Source organism: Salarias fasciatus, chromosome 18 (genome assembly GCF_902148845.1).
Source record: "Salarias fasciatus chromosome 18, fSalaFa1.1, whole genome shotgun sequence".
NCBI lineage: Eukaryota > Metazoa > Chordata > Actinopteri > Blenniiformes > Blenniidae > Salarias > Salarias fasciatus.
This window is the reverse complement of record NC_043762.1, coordinates 13,609,436-13,623,955: the sequence shown is the minus strand read 5'-3', so window position 1 is coordinate 13,623,955 and position 14,520 is coordinate 13,609,436. Positions and strand designations below refer to the sequence as shown.

The following is a 14,520-nucleotide window of genomic DNA, read 5'->3' as shown; positions in this document are numbered from 1 at the left end:
AAAATTATGTAACATCCAGCTCATGTCATGAAGGGATCGCAGCCAAACGCCGCTTCGATTATTTACAGGTTCGATGAAGGAGCATTACACAGCCAGGATTTTTTGGGCATCATCACCACCTGTTTATTAACAGGACAGCTTGAAACTCATGGCAGGAATATGTGTTGTGTGGCTCTTGTACAGGATATTTATTTGTTGATCATCCATAAGATGGAAGGACGCCGCTTTGGGAGAGCTCGAAGCCCGTGTTTCGGCTGAAGCTGGATGTAGGGCAGGATGCCCTCTGGACAGGTCGCCAGGCTGCTCCGCCACAGATCTCATTAGTTTTTGATTTTATTTTTGGATCAGCGCCTGAAAAGAGTAGCAGCATGTGCAATAAATTCTGATCTAAATGAGGCCTGCAAGCAATTCTCCGATAGAGGTTCAAAGTGCCCTCAAACCTCCTCCTTGTGTTGAATAACACAACACGAAAAAAGGAGGATGAAAGTAATTAACCCTCTCAAGCACAACTTGCAAATGACAAATGTCTCCAAATGCATTCTAAGTCAAAGAAATGTTTGTCGTTTAAACTAAGTCATGTACTTACTTTTCTAAATGAATTGAAGGAAAGGAAAGGGATGAGACACCCGGCCAAAAAAAAAAAAAAAAAAAAATTCACATTTCATGCTAAGCTAAGTGAAATAAGTGAGTCAGTCAGTGAGAGTCGAAACCGAGGCAGAGAAATCAGCCGGCTGATGGAGCGTTTCTTCTAAATATAAACTGAACTAAGCTTGTGCTGCGTGTAAAACAGTTTGATGCAGGCAATCGAATATGGTAAAAAAAAAAAAAAAAAAAATAAAGACCCATCTGAAATGCATGCTTGGTAATCAGAGAGGCGCGCGGCTGCAATCAGGACACAAATACAGGGTCAGCAGTGTGTAATTCCGCCGCAGAGGGAGGGCGTTGAGCCTCGCGAGCGCGTGCTGGCTGGCTGACTCCACGCACGGAGGTAAAACTCACACATGGCTTTGTGCCCTGTGTGGCAGAAATCACCCTCCCACAGCACGAAACACACACACACACACACACTGATTCATCACCATGCTGGGCTCAGCCTCCTCCAGATGCACGTCTCTCCTCCTCATGCGTGTGTTGGTGTGTCTTTGTTGTGCTCTGCTGGTAATGAGGATTAATGAATATCTAACCTTTACTATTATAAATGATTCCGCGGGCCTTCGTGTTATTAATGAATACCAATAGTGCAGAAAGCGGGACACATGGGCCCTGAATCGGAAATGAGCCTGAATAATTACAGTTCATGCTTTGAGCTGCTCTAAATGCCAAAGTCATACAGTTTTCATCTTGATTTGCCAAATGAGATGAGCACATCTGATTTCTTTTACTTCTTATCTATCTATCTATCTATCTATCTATCTATCTATCTATCTATCTTAATCTGAGCATTTTTTCCAAACTTGGTGTGAAGAAGAAAATATTTTAACTATTTTAATTTTCCTCTCCTCATTGCAGACATCGAAGGCTGTGAGCACGGCTGGAGGAAGTTTCACGGTCACTGCTACAGGTAGGAACGTAAAGGTGGATACAGAGCAAGGCCGCTCTGTAAGAATGAGTTTTCTCAAGGCGCAAAAGAGAAGAACAATTTTAAGGCAGCGTATTTCGTACTTCAGCTCAAGCGCCCATTAAGATTAGAAAACTCACACGTTTGCTTTTCACACGACTGTCGGACGCCACAGGAGAAAAACGTTCAAACCCCACCGAAATATGGAGTGAGTTAGCGGATGATCATATGGATGACAGTGAGAAGACCATGCTGCATGAATCTATGATCTATCCGTGGTTTTATTTCATGCTATTTGGTCATCCTTACATCAAAAGTGATCAATTTAATGATTTTGTTTTCAAACAGGCAAATTGCATAAACCTGCTGTTCATATTGACTTCACCCACTTGTGCAGGAGCTCTGTGTTTAAAAAGTAATTTGCTGGGAATGTAATTGCCTTTTTAACCCTCAGTTTATCTGCACCATACTTTCTGTTCTGTAACATTTGGTACTGGTCTGTCTGCATCGTCTATAAAATGCTCACGTCCATCCCGGCCTCGTTCCACAGGTATTTTAGCCACAGACACACCTGGGAGGACGCAGAGAAAGACTGCAGAGAGCACAGCGCCCACCTGAGCAGCATCACCTCCTCGACAGAGCAGGAGTTCATCAACGGTACGTCTTGGATTGATTGACCTCTAACTCCTGCACAGAGGTGGAAGGAGTGCTGAACAGATGTATTCAAGTAGAGCTATTAAAGTAAAGTTGCACACTTGGAAAATGCATTATTGAAATGTTGAAGTATCCATAAATATAACTTAATTACAATGAAGTGTGTGTCTGAGTGAAACTTAAAATGAACTCAAAAGGGGTTTATGAAAAAGTGTAATCATTACCGACTTCGGAGATATATGTGAGTTTGGTGCATAAATGACCAGAGATCTGAAGTGTGTTTTAAACAATTCCTATGCTGCTGTGTGCTTCAGGTCTGGGTCATGACAACGCCTGGATCGGTCTGAACGACCGCACGGTGGAGGAGGACTTCCAGTGGACTGACGGCAACGACCTGGTCTGTTTTTATTGTAGAATTCATTTATTTTGTCATTTCCATTCCATAGTTTCAACAATGTTCAGAAAACTTTTCGTTATGAGCATCTTTAACTAAAAACAGGCAAAAATTAAAGGCATGGCAAAAAAACGGCCTTTTATGAAAATCAAATACCTCCTTGTTTTTAAAGGGGCATTGTATGAAATCAGTTCATACCTTGTCTAGACCTTGGGGGCAGTATTGAGTCTGGCTCTGTCTTTGTTGACACATTCAAGCTTTGATCTATTCGTAAGAATTATTCAACGTATTTAAATTTTCATACTGTATATACTGAATATGCTGAAATCTTTCCTTCCTCACACATGAAGGCGCACAGAGTAATCTCAGCTTCAATTCAAAACGCCACGAGCTCCAGTTTAAATGTGACAAATAAAAGACAGCGCACCCTGTCGCTTGCTGCCGTGCAGGTTTATGAGAACTGGAGGGAGAGCCAGCCGGACAACTTCTTTGCAGGCGGGGAGGACTGCGTGGTGACCATTGCCCACGAGGACGGCAAGTGGAACGACGTGCCCTGCAACTACAATCTGCCCTACATCTGCAGGAAAGGCACAGGTACTCTCACACTGGCAAACGGAACGCAGCCGAGCATGCAGGGGGAAGACTTGTGAGAAAAGCAGGCGTGACGGTTTCGCCACTGAAGCAAGCTGCAGTCTGTGGCTGCAGAAAATGATTCTCCTGCACATGTGCAAGTAGTCCAACAATAACAACGATGGCGTCATCCAGAGCATCGCGGCTCCCAGTCCATATTCTCCCGCGACTGCTTGAGAGTTGAGAGTCACCTGTAATAGGAATCCAACTTCGTCATCTGTGTGGCAGGCTTCCCCTTCAGAGATTTTCACTTTTTTTTTTTTTTTCTCCCATTTACTTTTTTTGAGAGTGAAAAATTAAAATGATAAAATAAGCCTAAAGTAAAGCACAAGAAGTGTTCTGCCTTTTTCCTGCTCGTGGATCTTAATGGGCATTAGGTGTTGGATGGCCGGGGGGCTCTGTGTGGATGGGAGGAGGGGGGGCTCATCCTCACACACTTCCAGATCTCCTGATTCAGCAGATTTCAAGGGAACAATTACTTGTTTTCCGTCTCTGCTTGATGAACTAATTTCTGCTGTGATACTGTCACACTTTCTCAGAGCTTAAAAATCGCATCACGTGCAGATCCGGCTCGTCCTCGTGCAGTTTTCATCACTCGTGTGTTTTTCGCTGACCAGCTGGCCAACAATTAGTCATCGCCGCTCATAATCAGTGCTCTTGCTGTCCATGTATTAAAGATCCCTCTCACGCCAGGCGTCCGTGGTCAACCGGCTTCATTAGCTGCTTCACATCACTTGCTTTTTTTCCTAAATGAAAGGCGGCACCAGCAGGTGCTGCAGAAATCTTAACGACGGACACAAACTGAAAAGGGAATATTGTTATTCGCTCTCAGACCTGTATTGATTTTCCAGTGTAATATCAATCTCAATCTTCCTCTTACTGGCATGTCTTTTTCCTCTGGACCCACTTACACTTGTCCAGACAGGAAGCAGCAGTTATTGCCAATTATTACCTTGTCCAAGTGAAATTCCTCAAGAGTTTACGCCTGTTGTTTTTTTTTTTTTTTTTTTTTGTTTTGTTTTTTTTACTTGACCTCTCCAACACCTTTGCTTCTGGGAATCCGGCCAATCAAATGTGAACAAAGTGAGATCTTCCAGGATGAGGTTGATGAGGAGGAGTTAGAAAATGATATCGGCATGCAGGGTTAGGGTGAGAGGGATTGGGTAACGGTTCAGGGGATTAGTTCAGGCTCAGGGGGACTTGGTAAGGGTTTGGGGGATTGGGTTAGAGGGACTGTGGCTGTGTGGCTTTTTTCCTGTGGTTTTCTCCACTTTACTGCACACATCACCTCACTTTCACCACACCTCACTCCGTCATCTGGTAGAGTAACAAGGCTGCCACCTAGAGGACGTTTGTTTCTTGATAATATACTTTTTTAAAATTACATACAATAAATCCATCCAGCTTCTACACCTATTAGTATAAGGTGCCAGTTATTGTAGCCACATCAGTTGGGCGTATCGATGTAATGATCTTAACCCATACGTACTGACAATTTCAAACATTCTATTCAATTTTAGTGAAAAACACAAATCCAAGCTGTGTTTTGTCTTTTAAATTGACTATAGCTCAGTCATTCCAGCTGTATGAGACATGTTTTTTTTCTCTTTATTGTCTTTACCAGTGCTGTGCGGCACCCCGCCCGCGGTGGAGAACGCCCACTTGATAGGTCGCCGGAGATCACATTATGACATCCACTCGGTGGTGCGCTACCAGTGCTCCGAGGGCTTCTACCAGCGCCACATCCCCACCGCGCGCTGCCGGGCCGACGGCACCTGGGAGCGGCCCCGGATCATCTGCACAAAGTGTGAGTGTTCACAACAAACCTGCCTCCTGTATGAGGAGACGGTCGAAGACACCACTTTTGTTTATGCTTCTCAACAGTAGAGTGAAAATTTTACATTTTAACAGTTCAAGGTTTGTGTTTGTGTTTATTTATTTACTCTCCTGACCCCCTCCACCACATGTTTCTCCTGCGTTCATTTTAAAGCCCCCCTCACGGGAGGCCACTGATTTATACCGTTGTTGTGTCTTGATGTAATTGCTCTTCGTAATTATAGTTGTCATAGTCATTATAATTATCATTTCATATCAATGCTCACCAGTTGTCTCACTTGCAAAGACTGTCATTGCAATCAATTCTTTTTTTTGTTGTTGTTGTAAAATTTAATCTATTTTTCACTTTAAATGTTCAGATACTTACAAGCACAGTTAATGCAACATTCAAACAGTATTTATTTATTTAAATCAGTGAAATTGCAATCAAGCCAAAGTGCGGGGAGCAGACGAGAAGCACCTGGGTGGGCTTCGGGTTGAACAAATGACGCCCAGCCGGGGAGCTTGGTTAAATATAATTTGCATTTTTTTTTTCATCAAATTTCCTGTCATCTTTAAATTGTTGACTCACAAATGAAGGTATGTTAAACAACAAGTGCAAACTTGAGCCTGCCGCTCTAATGGCTGATTATCTATGTGGGGTTAGTGTTGATGTTTCATTCTCCTTTTTCTTAGTAAACAAATGGCACTTTTCCACTAGTCTGCCACCTTAATGTTAAACTGCAATGCATATTTGACCTGTTTTTACCACAATTCATTTTTTTTTTTTAGAAATGATTGACATCTTTTAGCTTTTGTCGTATGAGTGTGTAAATAACAAAAAACAAACTCAAACAATACATTTTAATGGCATTCTAATTGGTTTTAATCTGCAAAGTGTTACAGGAGTCATGTATTTGTAATATTTAAATTAGTATACCATTAAAATATGTTTCCAAAAATGTACATTTTTAAATGACTCATGTTTTCATCTCAAAAACAAATTGGTGACGTGCTGCTGGACGTACCAAAGCCAGACAGTCATCTGACTTCCCCCACATAGCTTTGTTTCACATTACCTGTGTGCACCACTAGGTGGTGCAGTGAGTAACTAAGAATCAGCTGCGCTAATAGGAAAATTCTTCATGGCTGCAGGGTCTGACAGCCTTGCTGATTTTCAGATTTTCAGTCTTATGTAATCATCCCCTAAATCCCCTCATTTTCCCTGCTTTGGGGCGACTCATCTCTCGGTTCAATGACTGACCAAGCAGATGAACAGAATTCTCATATAAATGGGATCTAATGCATGCAAAAACCTGATTTGCATACTCCTGTTAGCATATCGTGCTATTTTCAGTAAATCAACAGTACACTTAAATCTAAATCTGTTTGCATGATAATAAATCTGTTTGCATAATGCAGGGTCTCAGTGAATCAGGCCCACAGTGTCAACACAAGCTTGTGCACACAGTCAAATCAAAAGACCTGAAACAATGAAATCCAGACGAAGGACCAGCGAAAGCTGCTTAACATCGCCGCTCATGGCCTGAATTTCATATTCTGCCCATTTTAACACTCTTGTGTTCGTCTCTCCTCCAGCCCGGCGGTCACACCGGTACCGGCGCCATCACCACAACCAGCGTCACGAACACCGTGGACACAGGAGACACGGAGGGGAGGGACACAAGGCCAGAGAGGACGCACACAGCTACTACTGAACCAAATAATACCACGTCTGCAACGCCTAGGTGCTAACCATGGCCCGTACAGAAAGACAGTAGTTCACTCCCAGTCACTCCCCTGCTTCTGACCACGCTCTCTGCTTAGCTTTACTCCTCCAGATAACCAAGGTTTTCTTCTTCTAACATACAGTTAATCTCATTAAATACGTCATTGAGTTTTGGGTGTTTTTCAGTGCTTCTCTGTTTTCTCCGCGTCCTTTAACCGAGGTCCGTGTGAACACTAACGATAACTCTCCTAACACGCTCCCTCCATTCATGCCCAAGAACAGTGAACCCTCCACCTGTAAACAGTCTGTTAAACTGGCAGCTGCGTGTGTGTGCGAGCGTGCGTGCGTGCGTGTTTGTGTGTCTGCATTTGAGATGGATACTTCCAGAAGTTCTCAGCCATTTTGCTTTGGTCAGTGACTCCCATTCTCATATTGTGTTTACGAAGCACAGATGTGATTGATGCAAGGTAGCATCCTGCCCCCCCTACCCCCCCACCCCCCACACCCCGAGTAACCCTGAGCTTCTTTTGTTTGTGTGCTGTTACTGTAGCTGTTAATTTCACCATAGAGCACCTGAATAGCTGATTCTACTGACTTGCTTCTTTTCTAATACTTACTATGTTTGTGTAATGTTACTATTTATTATGAACCATTCGCTCGTGAATATGCTTTCCTTTTCTTACTCACACCTCAGAGAGCCGACATAACATCATTTTTTTCTACACCAGTAAGTCCAACAATCAATCAGTAACAAAAATTAATCATTCGATTGCCTCTAATCTCTGTATTGTAAATATTGTGATGTGTGTTATTGGCTGATCCCCGATCAATAGCTGGACCTTGTCCAATCAAATAGACTCCTACATCCCCAGACGTGAGCACCCTCAACTAATGGGTCCCCCCCCCCCCCCCCCCCCCCCCCCCCTCCCCCACCGGCGTACATCATGTGGGTGGGCTGATAAAGGACTGTCTTGAGATAACCACTTGATTGTATCTGATTTGCTTAATTCTTTCGGTCTTTGCACGGCTGTATTTACACGATGGGTAGAATGTCACAATTTTTTGTCTTTGGTCCCTTTGATATTTGATCAGTCATTCACTTTTTTGGTGTTCTTATGACTTTTTTGTCCTGCTGTTGTATTCCATTCTTAATAAAGTGAAGAAAATTAATTCATCTGGTTTTGTTTTCAGTTACTTTCGTTTTATAATCTTCGGGAAACACATTCAGGATGGATCGCGTTATTCATTCTGGCACATCAGCGCTTGCAGATCCACTTCAGTGCCAAAGCCACATCGTGCCGTCAAATTTAACGTCGCCTCCAGTATAGAAGTAACGAACCTCTATGAAAAATAACGATCCTTCATTTGTCACATATTCAGAAGGTAAATGGATTCCCCGCATAAAGCACCTTTCTGCTGCTGCAGCAGCCTCACGGTGCTTCACACTGTTACATTCACACACAGGGATCAAACGTCCCAGCAGTACAGTTTGTAATAGTCAGTGTTTCAGACAAATTAAAGAAAAACTGATCAATTTGCAGCCTCAGTTTTGACAGACAAGAAGCAGAGTGTGCAAGACTGCCCCGTACAGTCTGAAGGACATTTTTCAAACTTAAACTGCTTCTTGAAAAGAGGTTTTCTGTTTGTTTTTGCTCTTTTTTCAGCTTTTTTCTCCAGAAAATAATTACGATTCGATTATTTTGGTCTAGATATTTCTTTGTTGTTAATATTAATGAATTTTTTTTTTAGATTTGATTGCTTTTATAAAAACTTATTTTTTATTGTTATTGTGACATTGAGTTTGGAAGAGTGATTAATTAAAGAATTTTCAATCCACACTTTGAATTACATAAGAAATATGTGACATCTTGAAGTAAATATCTGGTATCTGGGCTAAGCATCCTTTCAAAAAAAAAAAAAAAAAAACCAATTACAGTAAATTTGAGTCATTTCAGGCGTGTCTTTTGTGAACGTGTTTCAAACATTTTTTTCCCCTGACACATGAAAATGAAACACAGGACTGATGTCCAGAGTTCACCTCTTATCAGACTGGAGCAGAGTGAACTGTGCCAGCAGGACGCCGCTCGTCGACAGGAGCGACGTCTGACGTAACAATGCGGTTCAGCTACAAATGCACTCAATTTCTGTGTTTGTGTGTGTTTAGAAGCAGAAAGAGATAAGAGACTCCCAGAACCATGCAGCCCAGCTTGGCCTCAGAGAGTCTGTGTGTAATTATTGATATAAAAGATCTCGCAGCTGTTAATATTAATATCTTAAAATGAGAACAGCAGGAGGAAGTCCAGCATTCAGCCAAGAATTACTAGTTGCAGCAAAGCCTGAGAGGCACTTTGGAAAGATCTCGCTTATAAGATAGAAAGCAAACCTCTGGACGGTCATTAATATGACTCATGTTTGACTTTTGACCTGCTTCTTTTAGTGTTACAATGTTGTAAACTGAAAATATGCATTTTTAGACTGTTGGAGAAAACATAACTGAACTTTAATTGAATTATCTCTCTTATCAGATACTTCAAAATGATTCAGGAACTCAAGTGTTTATTAAATCTTTACAGCTTTTTTCTGTTATTCACAGATTTTTCAGAGGGTGATTTTTTTCTTTTTTTTTTTTTTTTTGATAGTATCAAATGAAGGTGTGAGAACACACAGGTGACCGTCTCTCTCCCGCAGTGTGTTCCTGACCCCAATAATCCGGGTTAGATGGGACGATACCAGCTGGAGTATCTGCATGAGTCACCTGAATGCTGTTCAATCAGTCCACAGCCTTCTTATCAGGGTCCAATAGTCCGTGCAGAGCAGGGAGTGCTGTGTGAGGTGACGGATTTTGAACAGTTTACTCAGAGAGCGATGTTTATGGATTTCCTCTTGGTTTTAAGGTGGAAAAATTGTGTGCTTAATGCAGTTTGTGCACTAAAGAAAGTCCCAGGAAACATTAGCCTTGTCACGATGAAGTATTCCTCGACAGTCCGCGGCGGCTGTGTGTGGTCTAGTTCCTCTTCTTCTTGTTGTTGGCCTGTCCCTTGGGAACGGGCTTCATAAAATAAGCGGGGCTGGCGTGGCAGCGCAGGGCCAGTAAAGCCGGCGCGGCAGCCAGCAGCACGTTGAGGCCGATAACAGGCCGCCATTTGTCTGCCGGGACTCGGTACGTGAAAGGAGTGCGGGAGTGCAGAGATGCTCCGATATGGCACCACTGGGCCTGAGGAGGAGGAGGAGGGAGAGGAGGAGGCAAACCTGAGCCTCGGGGCTGTCTGCTTTTTCAAGGAATGTCAACAATCACAGAGCCGCCGTACCTGGAGCATGGCGCCCGCCAAGAACACGGTCCAGTCCAACATCCAGCTGCACCCCGGTGTGTTCAGACCGCAGACCAGCACGGTCAGCAGGGGCAGAGCGTAGAACAGGTACACCAACATCTGGAACAAGTTCACACCGCAGGGTCACTCTTGGTTCTTCTCTTACCAGGAACATCCTGTTCATTCGGTTCCTTCAGCGTGGCGTCACTGACCGTAACCCGGGGGAAGCCGACCGGGTCTTTGAGGTACGGCTCGTACTGATAGATGTAGGTGAAACACCTGTCCATGGGACAGTCCAGCACCACCTGGGAGGAGATTACAGCACAGCAGTTTTCATGGATGACTGAGTTCTGTAAGTGGGGAAAAAAAACGCTTGAAAAGATTTCTTTTAAAAGAAGTCTCTGCACGTACAAAGCCTCTGAAGGCGCAGAAGGCTGCGGCTCCCAGTAAGAGCAGCGACAGGAGCAGGTCGATGGGTCGAGACAGCAGACTTTTCTTCTGCTCTGAAGCAATCTGCTCGACAAAAATTCATTCGTTCATTTCATTCGAAGGCTGTGAATTTATCATCTGCGCTATCTCATCCAATCAACTGATAAGATTCATCACACATCTGAGATTTGCCACGTAGTAAGGACAGGTACACCAATTAACGTCACACCCTGTCTTTGGACTGTGAGAGGAGTACTTGGAGGAAAGCCATGCTCAGGGAGACCATGAAGTCGCCACACAGAAAGCCTGGCCGATATTTGAACTCCTGACCTTCTGGCTGTGAAGTGAAAGTGCGAATCACTGCCCCACCCAGAAGTAATCATTTATTGCATGTTCATTGATAATTCTATAGATAGGAGTGCACCATAAACCCAACCAATCTAGTAGTAAAAATGAACTGGGATTCAATTACATTTTAAAAGTTCAGTCAGAAAGCAAAAGTCAATCAAATTACGATTGAAACTCTCACGCATTTCAATGGTCGGCTGATAAAGGGTTGAAAAAATAAGCACTTCTTTCACAATTTTCACACTTACAAATCACGGTTGTCTTTGTTTAGTAAAACAAATAATAAATTGTATAACTGAAAGATCAAACATCCATTGAGTTTGATTGAAGAAACACACTCAAAACAATTGAGATTGTAGCAACAAATGACCAGAAAAGCAGAAAATGTGAGACATAAAATCAACTGGAGGGGCTTTTTACAAACAAGCAGGTTATTTGGCAGCATGTCAGTAACATGATGGGTTTAAAAAGAATATTTTAGAGATGCAACGTGTGTCTCTGAACTAATAAAAGGAACCAAGGTTCTACAATCAACAGAAAATTGTTGAATCATTTCAGAAAATAATCAATCCATGTTAAATTTCAAAGACAGTGAAGATCCAATCATCTGCTTTTGTAGACTGTAAGTGATTTCCATTTAATCTGCCTGGATTCACCTTGTCTGCTGTGACGATGGGCATCTCTCTCGGTCGGCTGAAGAGCAGGAACGCTGCCCAGAAAGGAACCAAAAAGAAGGGCACGTTCCTCCAGAAGGCCGGCCGAATGTTGGACCCATACTTCCCTGTACAAAGGAGCATCATCAGAATAGACGTTCACCAACAACACTTTGCAGACGTGCTCAAACAAAACAAAGCTCTCACCAATAACGACTCCTGGGATGTGGACAACCTGATGTGCGATGGATGAACCGGCCCACAGCAGGCCCAGGCTGCGGTAAGACTTCCTGCCAGTGCACAAAACCATCTTTTAACTCGTCCGCAGCTGCAAAATGATTTTTGCTGGATCTTTTTTCTCAACGTGAAGAGAAATCTCTGTAGCTTCTCCTCCTCACATTCTTCATCCTTCCTTGTTTCAGTCTCCATGAGGTCAATTCAGAGTGACAGTGACAGAATCAAGGCAGCTGATTGTCACAGTAAGAGATTAATTTAAATGAGCAATCAATCAAATGTTATTTATAAAGCACATTTAGATTCACAGGACCGTTAACAAGATAAAGAAGGGAGGCAAGTAAGCACCAAATACAAGAATAAAGACAGATAACAGTAACCTGAGTGATTATAAAAAATGAGGAATAAAAATAACAATGAAGATCAAATATAAAGATAAACTGAGGGAACACTGAATAATAATAATAATAATAAAAGATGGTGACAGTTGATCTGCTGCTGCCTTTTCTCTGGATCACCTCAGATATTCCCTCTGAATTGTGCTCCAAAGGTTTGGATTGAGGCGACGACAAAGACAATAGAAAAACTTAGAATTATGGCATAAGATGAAGAAGTAAAAATCAAATAATTAAATCTATTAGATAAATAAGCCTTTTTAGATTAATCATGTAACATCAATATATGAAGTCTGCAGGTTAAGAAATGTTTCGAGATGTCTTAAAAAGGCATCACATATTATTTTACTTTTGAAAAAGTTTTCTTTTATACTGCAGTACATTTCAAAACCTCTTCTGAACAAAAAAAGCTGAAGTGATTCATCTTATAAATGAGTGATGGTGTTTACCCTGTGAACATTCGGTGGATTATGGTGAGGAAGAGGATGAAGTGCACGACGCCCTCCCAGTAAGACATCATGACGGCGTAGGCAGTACTCAGATGAGGCTCACCCTGAAAGAGACAATCCAAACTTTAATCTCTAAAAATAAAAAAAATGAAACATGAGCCTGGGAGAGCATAAAGTCGGCGTTACCATCTTCAGATAGAAGCCCATGAAGCCGGAGATGAATCCGTCCTGCTCCAAGGCGTTGGTCAGGCCCACCATACATGTGAAGGAAAACTCTGCAAACACTGGGCAGAAGCGTGAAAGCACGGTCAGAGCAGCACTGGAAGTTCGTTTCACTCGTCTGAGAGGATGCGTTTACCATAAAATAATGGATCCACTTTAGTTTTGTGCCGCACGGTGAGAAGAACCAGGATAAGAAGCGATCCTAGAACCACCATCCCCATTCCCAGGATGGGAAGAGGCCTGAGGAGACACAGTGAGGGCTTTACTGGGAATAAACAGCAGAAAATTCAATCATGCTGCAAGATTTCACTCAAAATTCTGTCTTGAAATGTGTTATCCAATAATTTTTTTTGAACCAAACAAGCAGAAGATATCTACTGATGATCAAAGATATTCATCACATCCCTCAAGCTGCTACAGTCCCTCTCAATGTCAGACTTTCATGATTAAATATTGTTAGTGGTGAATTTTGTCCTCAAATGACTTCACATGGTTGTAAATGTTAAATGTGATGCTAAACAAAAAGTCACAGTCTATAAAAGTTAATATTTATGGGAAACTTTGGGCATTTTAAAAACTGATTAAAGACAGCATCATCCAGCCAGCCATCATATGGGAAATAACTCATTCTTATGGATTTTTTTATAATAATGATTGTAAATGTCTTGCAATTAAAGGACTCAAATTTCATTATTTGGATCACAATTAAAGTTATTTAAAGATTTATTCCAAATAGCAGAAAAATCATTGATCTATGCTTTTTATAGCAGTTTTAGGAAGTAGACATTTATGTCATGAGTGACTTCGAGCTGTAAAATTTTACATTTAAATTCTAAATTTGGTAATTTTTTAACTTTTGGTAAATTTAGTTAAAGTTTAAGCATGTTTTGTGGCTTCAGATGAATCAAATTGGGAGGAATGTGGTAAAAATGCCTCCATAAAGATTGCAAACCTCTGGGCTTGGTGTTTTTCAGTTTTAAGTCCAGTAACCAAGCCTACAGGACAGACATGAATGGAATCAGAGCATGAATTGTTTTCTCACCTTAAACTTATTTATTTAGATTTTAGGTTGCTGTAACTTTAAGCCTCAAGTGACTCTTTGATGTCCAAAACCTTTCAAAGTTCACAGCTATCAGCAGCTTTACCTTCCCAAACCTCCCAACAACAGGCCAGGCCAGACTGAAAATAACAAACTTACTCCTGAAGAGCGGGGATGTTGTTCATGGCGTACAAAACTCCAGGAGCGAGGAGGGAGAGCAGAAACACGCAGACCTCCACCGGCGGCCTCATTTTCACTCAGAACTGTATTTACTTGAAACAGGAGTCCCAGTCGAAATAATCCCAGCTAAGCAGGTTTGTGAGCAGACAGAAACAGCATGTTCGAGCCCCCCGAGCCGCAGTCCCGAGGAGGCAGATGATTAAAAGGAGTGTCTCCAGTTGCCTTTTGATCTGTGATGAAGCAACAGAGTGCTGCAGTGTTTCTGCTATCTGGCTGGTCTCAAAGTTCAACTCGACACAGATCAGGTCAATGAGAGGAAGCGTGAAGGGGGGAGGAAGGCAACGTTCACACATTCGACCTGCGTCATTTCAATGGGTTCTGTAATTTGACACCATTTCATTCCAATGAATTTACATTTTGATATCATTAAAAAACAGATTGCATGTGCTCTTCGCAGCACAAAGATATCACTTTTCCCTCTTA

The 14,520-nt window shown here is 42.2% G+C and overlaps 2 protein-coding genes across 2 annotated transcripts in view; one reads left to right on the top strand and one right to left on the bottom strand.

Moving 5' to 3' along the window:
* The window catches only part of LOC115405465 (neurocan core protein-like), a 51,775-nt gene extending 44,763 nt beyond the window's left edge, over positions 1-7,012 (top strand). The window contains exons 15-20 of the mRNA XM_030115051.1: positions 1,510-1,561; positions 2,109-2,215; positions 2,527-2,609; positions 3,056-3,200; positions 4,861-5,043; positions 6,651-7,012. Coding sequence (XP_029970911.1) covers positions 1,510-1,561; positions 2,109-2,215; positions 2,527-2,609; positions 3,056-3,200; positions 4,861-5,043; positions 6,651-6,769 — 689 coding nt within the window. The 3' untranslated portion in view covers positions 6,770-7,012. The remainder of the gene's footprint in view (positions 1-1,509; positions 1,562-2,108; positions 2,216-2,526; positions 2,610-3,055; positions 3,201-4,860; positions 5,044-6,650) is intronic.
* A 2,772-nt stretch (positions 7,013-9,784) lies between these two features.
* On the bottom strand, positions 9,785-14,108 carry LOC115405707 (transmembrane 6 superfamily member 2-like). Its single transcript, XM_030115383.1, has 10 exons — positions 14,017-14,108; positions 12,955-13,058; positions 12,783-12,880; positions 12,597-12,700; positions 11,726-11,808; positions 11,522-11,646; positions 10,500-10,601; positions 10,301-10,393; positions 10,089-10,208; positions 9,785-9,994 (listed from the first exon to the last, which is right to left on the bottom strand). The coding sequence occupies exons 1-10, from the start codon at positions 14,106-14,108 to the stop codon at positions 9,785-9,787; spliced, it is 1,131 nt and encodes a 376-aa protein (XP_029971243.1).
* Positions 14,109-14,520: the final 412 nt, after the last annotated feature.